Here is an 18,159-nt window from a genome sequence, read left to right as displayed (position 1 = left end):
AGATGTCAGTTCACACTCTTTGCTGAGAACCTCACATTGTGTCAACGCGCACAAGGATTCAAAAGTGGATGATGACTCACAATCTCAGCAGATAACCACACGAGTGGTTTGAGGCTGAGGGGGTCAGTTGAATATTTCACAACCCGAGATTGATGGATTTTTGTTCAGCAAGGGGTATATGGGTTTGGGAGCTAAGGTAGATAAATAGTGTAGATGGACAGATCTGCCATGATCCAGTTGAATGGAGGAACAGGCTTGAGGGGCTGAATGGCCTACTCCTGTTCCTGTGGCACCCACCATTCTACATTACTCCTGGTGACACAGGTAGGCCTTTGGTCACCACTTGGTGTCTGACATCCCCTTGACCGATAAGACAGGGGCAATAACCTACTTCTGCTGTTGCCAATCTGTGACTGGCTACTCGGAGTCTGAGTGATTAATCCAGGGCGACTTCCTCTCTCTGTGGGCAAGGGACCACCACTGCATGGTTTGACTGAGATTGATAATTCAGCATTCTATGGATGGGGAGGCCTATTGCCTTTGTAGTCCACTCTGCTGCGTCGTCACCTGCTGTGCCACCACACCACACCTTTAAGTGATTGAGTTTGCTGCTTTTTTTGGCAACCTTCCTGCAAGTATAGTAACTTGAGGGAAGCCAAACAGCTTTTCTTTTCATCTTACACTCACCCTGTAGGTTTGAAAGTGCGGGAGCAACAGGTGGAATGATGCTCATGGATAAGTATGTTGAGATGAGGTGAGTTAGTCATGCTTGGTGTAACCAAATAACGTAGGCCAGATACAAGTGAAATAATGGATGGTGCACCAGATCATGTGTTTTCATGTGTTTTCATGTGGGCAGTGTTGGCAAGGCCACTTTTATTACCCCTCCCTAGCTGCCCTGATTGTGCATTGTGGCAGCCTATTTATACAACTGAGTGGCTTGTTAGGCCATTTCAGGTGGCATTAAGGGTCAATCCTCACCTGGTCTGGCCTACATGTGACTCCAGACCCACAGCAATGTGGTTGACTCTGAAATGCACTCTGAAATGGCCTAGCAAGCCACTCAATTGTATCAAACTGCTACAAAAAAAGGAATGAAACCAGGCAGACCACCCGGCATTGACCGAGGCACCGAAACTGACAACTGCAAATTCAGCTCTGTCGACCCTACAAAGTCCTCCTTACTAACATTTTGGGGCTTGTGCCAAAATTGGGAGAGCTGTCCCACAGACTAGTCAAGCAACAGCCTGACATAGTCATCCTCACGGAATCATACATTACAAATAACGTCCCAGGCACCACCATCACCATCCCAGGGTATGTCCTGTCCCATCAGCAGGACAGACCCAGCAGAGGTGGTGGCACAATGGTATACAGTTGGGAGGGAGTTGTCCTGGGCATCCTCAACATCGACTCCAGACCCCATGAAGTCTCATGGCATCAGGTCAAACATGGGCAAGGAAGCTTACTGCTGATTACCACATACAGCCTTCCCTCAGATGATGAACCAGTGCTCCTCCATGTTGAACACCACTTGGAGGAAGCACCGAGGGTTCCAAGGGCACAGAATGTACTCTGGGAGTACATCAATGTACATCACCAAGAGTGGCTCGGTAGCACCACTACTAACCAAGCTGGCGGAGTCCTAAAGGATGTAGCCGCTAGACTGGGTGTGCGGCAGGTGATGAGATAACCAACAAGAGGGAAAAATATACTTGACCTCATCCTCACCAACCTGCCTAACGCAGATGCATCTGTCCACGACAGTATCGGTAGGAGTGACCACCGCACAGTCATTGTGGAGACGAAGTCCCGCCTTCACATTGAGGATGCCCTTCATCGTGTTGTGTGGCACTATCACCGTGCTAAATGGGATAGATTTTGAACAGATCTAGCAACTGAAGACTGGGCATCCATGAGGCGCTGTGGACCATCAGCAGCAGCAGAATTGTACTCGAACACAACCTGTAACCTCATGGCCTGGCATATCCCCCACTCTACCATTACCATCAAGCTAGGGGCTCATACCTGGTTCAATGAAGAGTGCAGGAGGGCATGCCAGAAGCAGTACCAGGCATACCAAAAAATGAGGTGTCAACCTGGTGAAGCTATAACACAGGACTACTTGTGTGCTAAACAGCATAAGCAGCAAGTGATAGACAGACCTAAATGATCCCACAACCAACAGATCAGATCTAAGCTCTGCAGTCATTCCACATCCAGTCATGAATGGTGGTGGACAATTAAACAACTCACTGGAGGAGGAGGCTCTACAAATATCCCCATCCTCAATGATGGGAGAGCCCAACACATAGTGCAGAAAATGAGGCTGAAGCACTTGCTACAATCTTCAGCCAGAAGTGCTGAGTGGATGATCCATCTCAGCCTCCTCAGGAGGTTCCCAACATCACAGATGCCAGTCTTCAGCCAATTCCAATCACTCCATGTGATATCAAAAAACGCCTGAAAGCACTGGATAGTGCAAAGCCCACTTGATTGGCACTCCTTTCACAAACATTCACTCCCTCTACCACCGACGCACAGTGGCAGCAGTGTGTACCATATCAAGAGCTACTGCAGGAATTCAACAAGGCTCCTTGGACAGCAACTTTCAAACCCGCAACCACTACCATCTAGAAGGACAAGGGAGCAGATAGATGGGAACACCCCCAACTGGAAGTTCCCGTCCATGTCACTCACTATCCTGACTTAGAATTATGTCGCTGTTCCTTCACTTTCACTGGTTCAAAATCCTGGAACTCCGTCCCTAACAGCCCAGCCAGTGAAGCCCACATCCTGTGAATGAATTTTTAAAATCACATAACGTGGATTAGAATCGCATGGAGGACAGATCAGGTGGAGGTGGCAACTGCCCTGAGGTCCACTAGTCACCCAGTTGAGTTTGATTTTTTACCATCCCTTCCCCTGCCTCCAGTCCTAGCCCACAAACGAACTGACTGAATCCAGTTTCACAACTTGCCTTCAGGGTTACCTGCCCTGTACCATAACTACAATAGTGCCATACTTTGGGAGGAGAGTAAATTCGAGGGAAGCCATGCCTTTTATTGGTGCCAGGAAACCTTTTGCAAAGCTGACTGGCACTTTTCACAGCTCCACAAAATTAGTTTAATTGTGAAGTTAAAAACTCCCAAGCACATGATTGGCAAACTAGGAATTTGGTCCCCCGCTAAATACAGAAAAGGTCTGATACTTGCCCACCGTCTGTGGGAATGTGAAATATTTGGCTCCACGTTGTGTTAACTGATAGGAGTGGCATTGGTTATCAGAGGTAAAATGTTTCTGTTATGGGGGTTAAGCAATGGTGTTATTTGCACTAACACCACTAAAGCCCTGAGGAGAAAGCCTCTCCTCCGCTCCTGTCCAATCCAGTTCTCCCTCATCTATATAGACAGCTGGGCTGAGAGATAGATGCACAGTGAGAGTTCTCATCTTCAGTTGAGGCCATATGATAACACCAGTGTTTCATTCCAACCAGGACTGTTTTCAGTTGGAGAGGGAAGCAGGAACTCTGCAATAACCAATGAAAATGTAATTGCTGCTTTCACACGTAAAACTGGATTGTGGTAACTTGCTGAAAGCCAGGGGACTTGTTTATCTTTTTCTTTGCTGAAGAACAAATGGTTCAGTCACATTGTTCCAATACTGCAGTGGGCAGTTTGGGCCTCTCCCCAAATTGAGATACAGTACTATATTACTGACTGGGGGGGGACTTCAACTTTATTTCCTGCAGACATCCATGTCCCGCCAATCTCAACTGAGCCATGAAGCACCAGCTTGAAAGAGAGGACCCAGGATGACCTGTGCACAGACTACCCCCACCCAAATCACTCTGCTCCGACCCAGTCACTAATGGCGGCCAAACTCAGAGCTGTGTGCTAACTCCAACATCATGGGATGGAGGGGGAGGGAGGTGGTGGGGAATGAGAAAGGATTGTTTAAAAATTGAGGATTTGAGAAAAGAAATTCAAACAATACAAAACTGAGCCAAAAACCACCTGTCAGCTACTGACTGGGAGGCACAGAAACAAATCCTGGAGCAGGGCGAAATTCTTTCAACAAAATGTTTGCTTTACTCCCTGATTCAACACCCTGCTAGCAAAGCCCTCAGCAGTCTCACCTTTCAAAGCCCATGATTTTGCTAATGGTTCATTTATTACATTCTCCTATTTTACATTAAAGGAGGAATTTCAGACTTTGAGCTGATGGAGTTACATAATGAAGGCCATTCAGCCCATCCTGTCCATGGTGGAAATGGTTGTGGGGAGCGACAAAATCAAAGGCTTTTCATTACTGACACAGTCCCTGCAGTTTCCTGTCAGCTGCTGTGTACCGACACGCTGAAGGCTCAATCAGTCACAGGCTTGTGGAAGCAACAATGGTGACAATTTGACAGCAAAATTGGCCGCCCTCTTGGAGGCCCTCCACTTGTCGTCTGTCATTGCTTCTTGTGGCCCTGCAGGAACGAAGGCCCATTGAGGATGATCAGCCTGTCTTTCTTTGCCAACGCCCACCAACAAACAGCATGGTTGCACCCATTTTGCAACGTCTGTTGGAGAACTGCCTTCACCAGGTGCCGGGGGCAGCAGAAATGCAAAGCTGTGCCAGCTGCTGGTAAGGATGCCTGCAGCTACCATGCAGTGTCGGTGTCCTGACCAATATTTATCCATAATCAACATCAATGAAACAGATTATTAATGTGATCTTGCTGTGTGCAAATTGGCTGCAGTGTTTCCGACATTATAAGAGTGACTACACTTCAAAAGTACTTCATTGGCCGTAAAGTGCTGTGGGATGTCCTTGACCTGCCAGCCTGTCAACATTACAGAACTTACAGGGAACTGAACCCAAAGTCCTGGAGGCAGTATGTTGTTGTTTTTCTCCAGTTGCAGTTTACTATTAGAGGAGATGAAGTTTTGGATTTATCAATCAAAGCTACAATTGCTGCGTGTGATATCAACCTTCACAATGACTGATTGGCAAGTGGGGAAACCAGGAGACTGCTTGAAGATTTGAGATGACACCCTCTGCTCTCTTTATTACCTCAGGCCATCAGTCTCAGCTACAGAACGGTCCAGCGAATATGACTGGAAAAAAACTGTGAAAGGCTTTGGAAAATTTCAATTACAGTTAAGATTCATCTTGAGGAGGCTGTCAGCTGCAGCTCAATTGATAACCCCCTTGCCTCTTGAGTTTAAAGGTTGTGGGTTCAAGTCTCGCTCCAGAGACTTGAGTAGAAAATCATGACTGACACTCCAATGCATTGTTGAGGTGCCGTCTTTCAGATGAACCATTAAATTGAGGCCCGTCTGCCCTCTCATTTTGATGGATAAGATCCCATGGTACTATTTTAAAGAAGAATACTTCTCTCCAGTGTCCTGGCCAGTACTTAACCTGCAACCAGCATCACACGCAAAGTAAAAACAGATTATATGGGCCTTATTGCATTGCTTTTTGTGGGAGTTTGTTGGGCACAAATTGGTTGCTGCGTTTCCTGCCTCATAATGGTGACTAAATTTTCAAAATGTGCTTCATTGACTGTGGAGGCCTGTCCTGTGGATGTGGAAAATGATATAAAGTACAAGTCTTTTTATGCAGCAGCAAGGAGTCTAGTTGGCTTTCAAGAGAATGTTTTCACTTTGTACTTAGGTGCTTGTGAAGATGGGTACAAACCACATTGAATAATAGATGGGAGTTCTGTCCTGCCTGAACTCTCCCTATGTTCCAGGGGCTGGAGACCTGAAGTGTAGGAATGGCCTCAAACACTTAAAAAGACCATCATTTATATAAGCCCCTTGTCACAAACTCAAAGCATTTAACAGCCAATGAAGCACTGTTGAAGTGTAGTCACTGTTGTGAGGTAGGAAACACTGCAGCCAATTTGTGCACAGCAAGCTCCCACAAGCAGCAATGTGATAAGGACCAGGCAATTGTTTTTTACTGATGTCGGTTGAGGGATAAATGTTGGTTAGGACGCTGAGGATAAATCCCCTGCTTTTCTTTAAATAGTGCTGTGGGATCTTTTACATCCATCTCAGTGGGCACACAAGGCCTTGAGTTAACTTCTCACGTGAAAGATGGCACCACCGACAGCGGAGCACTCCCTCAGTGGTGCACTTGAGTTTCAGCCTGGATTTTGTTCTGGAGTGGAACTTGAACTTCTGATATAAAGGTGTAGATTTAGGGGAGAAGTGTTCTGTGTACTATTTTGCAACATTCAGCCCTGCAAGTTCCCCTGTTCAATGGGTGAATTCCTCCTTTGCTGGGGAGTGAATGGGCTGTGGCAATAGCTGATTGAAAGGATTCAGCTAATTATATTGAACCTGCAAAACTTCAGTCCTTTTTTAATTACTTTATTCTATTATTTTTTGCTGGCACTTAGCTACTTGTGAGACTTTATGTCTGTTGTTCAATTATTTTATACCCTGTGCACCGCCACTCCCGCTTAGACTCCATCAGGAGTACTGTGCTCAATTTAATGCACTGTACCTCAGGAAGGATATAGTGGTTTGGAGGATAGATTCATCGGAATGATACTGGGGCTAAAAGAGTTAACTTATCAGGACATGTTGTCTTGACTAGGTTTATATTTCCTTGGGTATAGAGTGATCTTATTGAGGCGCTTAAGATGGTTAAAGATTTTGATAGGGAGAAACTATATCCTCTGATAGGGCAAGTCCAGAACAAAGGAACATAACCTTAAAATTGGGGCTAGGCTGTTCAGAGGTGATGCCAGAAAGCACTTCTCAATACAAAGTGTAGTGGAAATCGAACTTTCTATGTCAACAAAAGCTGTTTAGGCTGAGGGTCAATTGAAAATGTCATAACTGAGATCAATGATTTTTGTTATGTAGGAATATTAAAGGTTACTGAATGAAGGTGGATGAATGGAGTTAAGCAACAGATGAGCCATGAACTAACTGAATGGCAGAATAGGTTTGAGGGACTGAATGGCCTTCTCCCATCCCTGTGTCCCTAGTGGTTTTCCGAGTGGAAACCCCCTGTATCCGGATTCTGTGGAAGAAGAGGGAGAGGACTGTGTGGATTCAGGCTGTATGAGAGGACTCACCCACTGTGGCCCTCAAACCAGCACCAACAGAAACAAAAGGACCAGAGCTCTCTTTAGCAAGCAGAGATGAACCATAAAATTGGCCACCCTCTTGGAGGCCCTCCACTCATCGTCTGTCATTGCTTCTTGTGGCCCTGCAGGAACAAAGGCCCACTGAGGATAATCAACCTGTCTTTCTTTGCCAACGCCCATGTCACGAATAGATATTAATATCTATAACATTATTGGAAATTATTTTTTAAAATAGAGTTCTAGTGGGGTCTGTGTCTATGTGTGTGTCTTAATTGGATTAAAGCCAGCTAGTCTGGGTGCTTTGATGTATCGTAGTTTTGAGATGTTAATTAGGAGGGTAGATGGTAAAGTAAATTTGTATTTGTTAAAAGAAACCATTCAAGACAGACACTTCCCCTTTAATTGGCCCTTCCCTTTAAAATTTCGCTTGCATGCACGTCTTCATTCCCAGCATTAGCATGCCCCCTGTCTCAATCTGCACCTGAAGCTATGCTACCACTACCTGGAAGTTCCCTTTCAAGCCACAAACCATCCTGACTTGGAAACATATCGCCGTTTCTTCACTGTCACTGGGTCAAAAATCCTGAAACTCCTTCCCTAACAGCACTGTGGGTGTACCTACACCACGTGGACTGCAGTGGTTCAAGAAGGCAGCTCACCACCACCTTCTCAAGGGCAATTAGGGATGGGCCTAGCCAGCGACATGCCTACATCCCATGAATTAATAAAATAAACCAAGATAACTTCAAAAGCCATCATCAGCCAGTCCAGGCTGCAAAGTTGTGCTTTTCACATTGGATTGTTCTCGTGCTGCCTCTGTAGCACTGTAACTGTCAGGAGAGGAAGAGACTGTGATGTCAGTGTTATATGGTTTAGCCTGTGAACGAAATCAAAGTTCCATTTTCTATCTGTGTTTTTTTAAACTCCACGTTACCACCATAAACATTGATAGAAAACACAGCTGAGCTGTAAATTGCTAGGTTCGCATTATCAAAACCACTGCATGCCTGCCACTTGCCCTGGTCTGTCTGGTGAGAACCTCTCACTCCACAAGTATGCATTGGGTGGCTCACTGTAATTTGTGCATCACCTTTGGGTTGATTCATTTCACCACACAGTCATCAGAGCTAGGCTCCTGCCCCCTGACGCAGTCTTGCGGAACTTGTTTATGATTTGAATCAGCAGCAAAGGTCAGTTGTAGCACACTAAATATTGACCCAATGGGGGGGATGGAGGGGGGAGTTTTCCATCTCTTGGGTTGAGTTTGGTTAATTCTTAGTTGAGCCATTGGATGGAGAAGGAAACCCAAGGGCCAAGTGACTCAAATCTGTATTGAGTGGGGGACGGGGCGAGGCTAACACTGACCTTCCCATCCACAGTGTGGAGATTGTACCGTGCATGTAACATCCATTGGAAAATCAGACAAGGGATAAGTGTTTGGCTCACGTGGACAAGGAAGTCCGATGTTCAAACGTTGATCTGTGCTGTGTTACCTCATCTGAACTGGTGCAGTGTTCAGGCAGGGCGTCACAATCAGCCTCAGTGGTCCATGGCTAGGGCGAGGAAACCAAGGCAGGCTTCCCACTCCCAATCACCATCCAGCAATGCCTCCTGGAAGTGTGCGTGCTTGGTATGAAGTTGAGGGTGAGGCTGGGCTGCAATGTATTCTGCCAACGCACCTGCAGAGCAGGCTCCTGGCGTGCCAGAGAACATGACTTGCGCCAGTGGAATATGCACCAATGTGGAGTCGCTGCCTTTGGGAGAGAGAGAGAGATAGGGAAGAAAATGTATAGGAATGAAAATGTATAATGAAGAAACGGAGAAGCTAACCTGCTTTAATGGTTTTGGACAGTGGGCAGTCAGTGTTCCGGCTGTACACGGGCTTGAAATGAAACCTGGATTGCACATTGTCATGCATTTCAAGTGAAGAGGGAGGGGGAGTGGCTAAGGGAACAGCAGCCTTCACTTCTAATTGCAAACAGATTAAAATCTTCCTCCTTTCCACTTTCGTAACAGGACTCATCTTCGCCGCTTCACCTTTCCAGTTCGAACAAGAAACAGGCGGCATTGAGCTCTCCTCCGGGCAGAGGGGAGACTTCGGAGGAGATCGAGCAGGTCACCACGGACACAGTCCCGGCACACTCGCCTCGGCTAACGGTGGATGCGGGGAGTTTGGAGCACGAAACCACAAGTGGGTGAACTTTTGCTACTTCCTGACAGTGAGAAATGTTTTTTTAAAAAAAAAACGCAGTCAAATCTCATTAACAGGTCAGAATCTGGAGATGTTGTGCTTGTTATCAGCATTTGCTGTTCAACAGCTGTTGCATGGAGGTACCTTAAGGAACAATGAACTTTGAACGTATGTGAACTAGGTTGATGTATAACACAGCAGAGATGCCTACAGAGGACATATATAGCCTGAGGTTTAGCTACTTCACAGCTTTTACATGCTGAATAATACATGTTTCCCTACAGGCAGCTATACGGCTTCTAATATTAGTCAGTTTGGTTTGGGGTTTGCTCATTTGTATTCCTGTCTCTTGTATTTTCTTCCCCCTTTCTTGTTTCACATAATGTCCCTTTCTCCAGCCCAGATGGCATGTTTGGTTTGGTTAGGTTAGTGTGCATTTCTCCACAGTCCAGTGCTGGTGCCCCTTTGTGACAAGCAGCGATTCAGATAACCTTGAGGTCAGTGGTTAGAGAATTGCATTGTATGTGGGGTGCCTGGCTTTTATTCTGCTGGTCCCACCAACCAATCGGATGCCAGCGAATGTCACCCAGTATCGCCTCCGATGCACAGTAAAACATGGCTGACGAGGGCTCCAAATCCTGGATTCACACTGGCATTGGACTTACTCATTAGCTGGTATGGTGGTGTTGGCCATTTTAAAACTCGGTCCGGAGCTGTGTTACATTGCTCCTATGGTTATGTGCAAAATGTTTGACTCGTGTGCTTAAATCAATGGCTTAGGACTTTGCTGCAGATTGTTGTGGTATCATGGTACAATGAGTATATGAGGTTACGGGGACTGGGTGTAACACTATTTTTACACCGGCACAATGTTAGTCCCCATTAAGTCATTGTGAGTAACATTGGGCAGAATGAAAAATCAGTATTCCATCTGCATGTGTCCAGATGGGTGGAGACAGGTCAAAATTATTCTCCGATATCAAGGCCACAGCATCCAGGACTGGGTTACTTAGAGATGGGATCATTCTCCATGAGAACAGATTGCTAAATACCTAAAAGTGCTTCTGCATTAATCCCACATTTCGGGAGAGTGAAGTCAGATCGACCCTTTACGTTATCCTGCGCCTCTTAAGGCAGATTTGATTCTGGAGGCTTCCATTTTCAGAGTTGACCTCCTCCAGCGGATTTACAAGAGAGTGGAGCCACAGGGCAGAGTGAGATAGTGAAAGGACCAAAGGCAGAAATAACAAAAAGAGTTTAGGCAGGCCCAGAAGGAGTCTTTGGCTAGTCCAATTCCTCAGTACCTTTGTGTTGTATGCAATTTTGCAACACGGGGCATGTGGGTGCGTGGAACTAGTCCACTCTGCAAGCAAGCTGATGAGGCTGTGGTTCCAATGGCAGGTCAGGAGACTCAAGAAGAAGCAAGCCTTTGCTTCTTTTGGCCAAATAGAGATCAGTTTGCTTTAAGGAGGACCACCCACTGACTGTGAGAGAACCCGGCCTCTTCATTTGATGAGACTTGGGGAAAAGTAATGTCCAGGTAATGGTACATGGCGGGAGAGGGGATCTACAAGTGAGAACGTTTCCCAAAGTGGCTAAAATTGAAGAAAATAAAGACGTCGCCGGACAGGGATTGTTCTCCTTGGAGAAGGGAAGGTTAAGAGGAAACATAGAAACATAGAAAATAGGAGCAGGAGTAGGCCATTCGGCCCTTCGAGCCTGCTCCGCTATTCATTATGATCATGGCTGATCATCCAACTCAATAGCCTGCTCCCGCTTTCTCCCCATACCCTTTGATCCCTTTCGCTATATCTATATCTATATCTAGCTATATCTAACTCCTTCTTGAAAACATACAATGTTTTGGTCTCAGCTACTTTCTGTGGTAACGAATTCCACAGGCTCACCACTCTCTGGGTGAAGAAATTTCTCCTCATCTCAGTCCTAAATGGTCTACCCCATACCCTCAGACTGTGACCCCTGGTTCTGGACTCCCCCACCATCGGGAACATCCTTCCTGTATCTACTCTGTCTAGTCCTGTTAGAATTTTATAGGTTTCTATGAGATCCCCCCCCTCATTCTTCTGAACTCCAGTGAATATAATCTTAATCGACTCAATCTCTCCTCATATGTCAGTCCCGCCATCCCAGGAATCAATCGGGTAAACCTTTGCTGCACTCCCTCTATAGCAAGAACATCCTTCCTCAGATAAGGAGACCAAAACTACACACAATATTCCAGGTGTGGTCTCAGCAAGGGCCTGTACAATTGCAGCAAGACATCCCTGCTCTTGCACTCGAATCCCCTGGCTATGAAGGCCAACATACCATTTGCCTTCTTTACCACCTGCTGCACCTGCATGCTTACCTTCAGCGACTGGTGTACGAGGACACCCAGGTCTCGTTGCACATTCCCCTCTCTCAATTTATAGCCATTCAGATAATAATCTGCCTTCCTGTTTTTGCTACCAAAATGGATAACCTCACATTTATCCACATTGTATTGCATCTGCCATGCATTTGTCCACTCACTCAGCTTGTCCAAATCACACTGAAGCATCTCTGCATCCTCCTCACAGCTCACCACCCCACCCAGCTTTGCGTCATCTGCAAATTTGGAGACATTACATTTAGTTCCCTCATCTAAATCATTAATATATATTGTGAATAACTGGGGTCCCAGCACCGATCCCTGCGGTATCCCACTAATCACAGCCTGCCATTCGGAAAAAGACCCGTTTATTCCTACTCTTTGTTCCCTGTCTGCCAACCAGTTTTCTATCCATCTCAATACGCTACCCCCAATCCCATGGGCTTTAATTTTACAGGAGATTTGATACTGGATCAAAATCATGTTGCTTAAGAGAAACTGATTCCAGTGGCTAACCAGAGGACTCACATTTAAGATGATTGGCAAAAAATCTAGAGTTGAGAAAACCTTTTTATTTATGCAGCGAGTTGTTATGGTCTGCCTGAAAGGGTGGTGGAAGCAAATTCAACAGTAACTTTCAAAAGAGCGTTAGGTAAATACCGAAAGGGAAAATAATTACAGGACTAAGGGGAAAGAACAGAGACATGTGATTTCTTGGATAGATCTACTGAATGGCCTATTTCTGTGCTGTATCAAAATCTATGAATGCCATTGGAAATAGCATAGCAGTTCTGGATAAGATTAATTTTTTTTAAACTGGGAATTCAAACACAGCAAAGGTGAGCAATTGATAAAAGAGGTAACTAGAATGTATGCGATTATGAAAGCAATTGCAAATTGTGACTAAGACGGATAAAACAAATGTGCAAACAAATCTCTGAATGAATCACTCGGTATTACCGTAAACAGTCTTATTCATGTACAGTTAGTGTTACTTTTGCTTTTTTAACATAAAGTTTCTTCTCAGCTTTGCAAGCTGGATATTTAACTACCTTCAATGCTTGCTAAAATGGCAATAATATTCATGAAAACAATCACGTGGTATATTTGATGATATTTTTTGCTCAGGCATTTCTGTTTCTTCACCCTCCCACAAAACATGTAAGAACTGTTGTTGGCTGTGTCTAAATGTCATAACTCAATGCAAGGATGTACTCTGTAGGTCAAAATTTCACCAGGGTCACTTGGCTCCTGACCTCATTAGATCCTCAGTCCAAACATGCACAAACGAGCTGAACTCTAGAGGTGAGGTGAGAGTGACTGCCTTTGACATCAAGGCAGCATTTGACCGTGTGTGATATCAAAGAGCCCTGGCAAGTCAATGGGAATCAGGTGCAAAACTTTCCACTGGTTGGAGTCATACCTAGCACAAAGGAAGATGATTGTGGTTGTTGGGGGTCAATCATCTCAGTTCCAGGACATCACTGCAGGAGTTCCTCAGGGTAGTGTCCTAGGCCCAAACCTCTTCAGCTGTTTTATAAATGACCTTCCCTCTATCATAAGGTCAGAAGTGGGGATGTTTGTTGATGATCGCACAATGTTCAGCACCATTTGTGACTCCGCAGATACTGAAGCAGTCCATGTCCAAATGCAGCAAGATGTGGATAATATTAATTGGGCTAATAAGTGGCAAGTAACATTCACACCATGCAAGTACCAGACAATGACCATCTTCTGCATGAGAGAATCTAACCATCACACCTTGACATTCAATAACATTACCATCGCTGAATTCCTTACTTTCAACGTCCTGGGGGGTTACCGTTGGCCAAACTGAACGGGACTAGCCATATGAATACTGTGGCTGCAAGATCAGGTCAGAGGCTGGGAACTTTGAATAGAAACAATGTGCAAGGGTACGGGGAAAAGGCAGGGCAATGACAGTGGGACATAATGCTCATTTGGAGAGCCGGTGCAGACACGATGGGCTGAATGGCTCCTTCTGTCCCATTAAAATTCTGTGATTCCTCCAAACCGGCAACCTCTACCACCTAGAAAGCAGCAGGCGCTTGGGAACACCACCACCTGCAAGTTCCCCTCCAAGCCACACACCATCCTGACTTGGAACTATATCACTGTTATTTCACTGTTGTGGGATCAAAATCCTGGAACTTCCTCCCTAACAGCACTGTGGGTGTACCTACACCACATGGACTGCAGCGGTTCAAGAAGGCAGCTCACCACCACCTTCTCAAGGGCAATTAGGGATGGGCAACAAATGCTGGTCTTGTCAGCGAAGCCCACATCCCATGAAAGAATAAAGAAAATAAGGTGTTTACAGCGCAGAAACTGACCAATTTGTCCTAACAGATCGATGACCGTGTTGATGCCCCATACAAGCCTTCTCCCAGCTACTGCAGGCCGCAACATGGAATTCCCTGCAGGCCTTGCTCAGAGGTGTCCAACCCTTTTGTCTTTGTGGGTTGGTTTAGACCCCTGCGGACCACACATGATTTATGAGCCCATTTTCCACAAAGCTCACACCGCTGATACGGGTCCCGCCATGTGATTTAGGCTTTCCCCATCAATGAGGAAATAACGCTGGCTCAGCATTTTACAAACTTGCAGACTTACAGAATCAAACAGGGCAAACCAACAACCAAGAAGCACAAATGAAACACACAGCTCCTTGTACTGCAAAAGGTTAAAGGTTACCCACTGGGCCATTGAGGGAGGTCGCTAAATGGTTATTTCAGCAGAGGAGCAATTGACAATGTCATTGTGGAACCAATCATAGTCATTACATGTCTCTGTTTATAAGCATTACAGCCATTTCACAATGTCTTGCCAGATGACTTGTTTAGATCCACTGAGAAACTGGTATTTCCAATTCCTCAGGGAGTTCTTGTTCCACGTTGAGGTACCTGGGCAGCAAATCGCACTAGCTCTAATGTTAGAAATTCATGGGAAACCTGCCTTAACCATGCCGCATTGAAATAAAGCTCCGAGTATTCATTCAAAATCGAGAATGTGTACATTAAAAACTTGCTCTGAAACCAATCGCCTGAGAATGTGAATAACTGTTTGCCGTCCTCTCCCTGCAAATTTGGCCAGATGTCCAGCCCCACATGTTGAGACTGTATGAGTCCAGCTAAAAACCTGACTGGAGCAGTTTACTTTGTTCACCTTGGCAGAGGGCCTTCTGTGGACAATGCTTGTGATGTCCTGGCAATGGTGGTAGCAATGGTGATAACCATAGCACTGTTGATAGGTGTTAGATCCAAATCATGAACCAAGTGAATGTCTGTGAGAGAAAGAGGGAAATCTTCATTCTCTCCATTTGGCGAAGGGCTCCTGTGTTGCTTCACAGCTTCGGACTCATCCCCCCTGGAGCTGAGGCATTGAATGTCATTGACTCACCCCAAAGGATGACTGACATTATTCACTCTGATGTTTAGTTGTGGAGGAGTGGGCTCAAGCCTGCAGCTGCTCAAATGGAAGCTTGTAATCTTAGTCCATTTGTCAGTGATTGTGTAAAAGGCAGGATTCCAGCGTAGAGAGGAAATCAGATTTCAGCTCAAACTCTAGTGTAGGTCTCGCACTCCTTCCCCTCATCATGGGCCATTCACTCTTATCCTTCCACACACATCAGTGACCTGCCAGTAACTCACCCAAGCAATCGTTCTCCATATGCCTGGGTAATCTGTGAATGTAGGGCAGCTATTTGCCCCTGGGAGGAACCACCAAAACACTCCGATCTTGTGCAGACAGTCTTTCCAGAACAGAACCGCACTTCCGAATGGGAATTCTGTCTGATTACCATCCTTCCTCCTTAGTCCAGGAGCATGAATGGCTAATTGTAGTTAGCCCCTGCTGCCCTTCAATCATCATGGTCTTTGTGGCTCTCTATCACATTGAGCGGTACAATATAACTACTGAAAAAAGGAAAATAATAGAGGTAAGGCCAGGAACGAACAAACCAAGGTTTATTTCATGATGAAAAGATCAATAGAGGAAGTGAATTACAGGCTGTAATCTAATCAAAGGGTTTGAATGGAACTTGTGCAACAATAGAACAAGTTACACCATCTGAAATTGCTTGATTAGATTAAAGTTCTTTTGAATTGCTCATTATTCCAAAATCCCAAACCTGTCATTCCTTCTCTTTCCAGATACTGACAGGCTTGCTTTTGCCAGCAATTCCAGTTTACAAGCAGAGTACTAGCCTCACAGTTGTCTGTAAAGTATGTGTGTGTGTGTGTGTGTGTGTGTGTACTTTAAAATGACTTGCACCATTCTCCTCCCACTGTTAGCCCATCTACGCCTCAGCCCACTGTGGGAGTGCAGCTGCGGAGCGGAGTACGAATTTGCTGTCACCCAGACTTATTTTGAAGGAAGTGTGCATGAAACAGATGCAGTAGGGCAAAAAAATAAGTAGGAGCAATGTATGAAGAGAGTATCACAACATGCAAAGAAAGAATGCATTTATATAGCACATTTCATGTCCTCGGACCACCCTAAAGGGCTTTAGTGTCAATGAATTAATATTTTTGTGTAGTCACTTTTGTAATGTAGGTTAAATGTAGCAGCTAATTTTCAGACAGCAAAGTTCCCACAAGAAGCAAAAGTGGCAAAATGACTACTTACTGTGTTTTGTTTAGGTGATGTTGGTTGAAGGATACATATGGGCCTGGAGCATTTACCACTGAGTGAGAAAAGGAATGTGCACGGCTGTCACCCAGAGGCAATATCAGCTGGCAATTTGACAGTGGGAGCATCACAGCCAAGCCCAATATAATATGGTCACTTGGTGGCAACATGTTCCAGTGGGAGGCAAGAGAGAAGAGGAATAAATTGGTAAAGATAGAATAGAGGTTGCTTCTAAGTGCGTTAAAGAGAGACAATAAAACTCATATTGACAATGAATAAGCCATATTCAACTGAAACTTTTAACTTTTGCCCCTTGATTCCACTTTCTAATAACACTACTTCATCTTTCTCAAGAACACAAGAAATAGGAGCAGGATTAGACCATACGGCCCATCAAGCCTGCTCCACCATTCAATACTATCATGGCTGACCTTAGGCTTCAACTCCACTCCCCTGTCCACTTCCCATATCCCTTGATTCCCAGAAAGAGCAAACTCTGTCTACCCCAGCCTTAAATGTACCCCAACAATGGAGCATCCACAACCTTCTGGAGCAGAGAATTTGCAAAAATTCACAACCCTTTGAGTGAAGTAATTTCCCCTCATCTTAGTCCTAAACGAATCAGCCCCTTATCCTGAGACTGTGCCCCGTGTTTTAGATTCCCCGAGCAGTGGAAACAATCTCTCGGCACATACCCTATCAAACCCCTTGAAATCTTGTACATTTCAATGAGATCGCCTCTCGTTCTTCGAAACTCCAGAGAAACTAGACCCAATTCGCTCAGCTTCTCACCATAGGACAACCCCCTCATCCCAGGGACCAATTTAGTGAACCTTCGCTGTATCATCTCCAATGCAAGCACATCCTTTCTTAAATGTGGAGACCAAAACTTCACACGGTACTCCAGATGTGGTCTCACCAAAACCCTGTACAGCTCTAGCAAGACTTCTTTATTCCTGTACCCCTATCCCCTTGCAATAAGGGCCAACATTTGCCTTCCTAATTTCTTGTTGCACCGTCTGTTAACTTTTTGCGTTCCTTGTACGAGCACATCCAAGTCTTTTCGAACACTTACAAGTTTCTCACCTTTTAAGAAATATTCAGCTCTCCTTGTCTTTTGACCAAAGTGAATAACTGCACACTTCCTTATCCTATAATCCATCTGCCATTTTGTTGCCCACTCATTTAACCTGTCTATATCTCTTTGCAACCTCTCAGTGTCCTCCCCACAGCTTACCTTTCTACCAGCAAATTTAGAAACACTACTCTCTGCCTCTTCATCTACGTCATTAATATAAATTGTAAATAGCTGAAGCCCCAGTACTGACCCTTGTGGCACACCACTATTCACTGCCTGCCAACTTGAAAAAAATCCCACTGATGCCCCATCTCTGCTTCCTGTCAGTTAACTGAACTTCTATCCATGCTAATTTGTTACCTCCAAATCCATGCATACTTATCTTGCCTTCTAAACTCTTGTGTGGCACCTTACCCAAGCAAACAACCCAAACTGAAGTGCCTGTTTTTTTGAAGTGTAGTCATTGTTAACTGCAGGGAAACATGGTGACCAATTTGCAAGCAGCAAAGTTCCACAAGCAGCAAAGAGATTATAGACCAGGCCATCAGTTTAGGTGTTGGTTTTGGGATAAATGTTGCCCAGGAAATTTTCATCAAATAGTGCCATGGGATCTTTAACACCCGCGTGAGAAGGCAGACAGTGCCTCAGGACCGTCAGCCTAGATTAAGTGCTGAAATCCCTGGAGTGAGTCTTGAACCGACAACCCTCTGATTTAGAGGTGAGGGCACTACCCACTTAGTTACAGGCACAGCAGTCATGCCCTGGAGCCA

At 45.3% G+C, this 18,159-nt stretch overlaps 1 protein-coding gene across 4 annotated transcripts in view; it reads left to right on the top strand.

The window, feature by feature from the left end:
• Positions 1 to 18,159, top strand: part of gse1b (Gse1 coiled-coil protein b) — a 599,837-nt gene that overhangs the window by 269,881 nt on the left and 311,797 nt on the right. For all 4 annotated transcript variants that reach the window (XM_078544609.1, XM_078544608.1, XM_078544607.1 and 1 more), the window contains exon 2: positions 9,116 to 9,290. In XM_078544609.1, the coding sequence (XP_078400735.1) occupies positions 9,116 to 9,290 (175 nt within the window). The remainder of the gene's footprint in view (positions 1 to 9,115; positions 9,291 to 18,159) is intronic.

Source organism: Cetorhinus maximus, chromosome 6 (genome assembly GCF_964194155.1).
Source record: "Cetorhinus maximus chromosome 6, sCetMax3.hap1.1, whole genome shotgun sequence".
NCBI classification, from domain to species: Eukaryota; Metazoa; Chordata; class Chondrichthyes; order Lamniformes; family Cetorhinidae; genus Cetorhinus; species Cetorhinus maximus.
The sequence above is the reverse complement of the archived record's forward strand: the minus strand, read 5'-3'. Positions and strand labels throughout refer to the sequence as shown.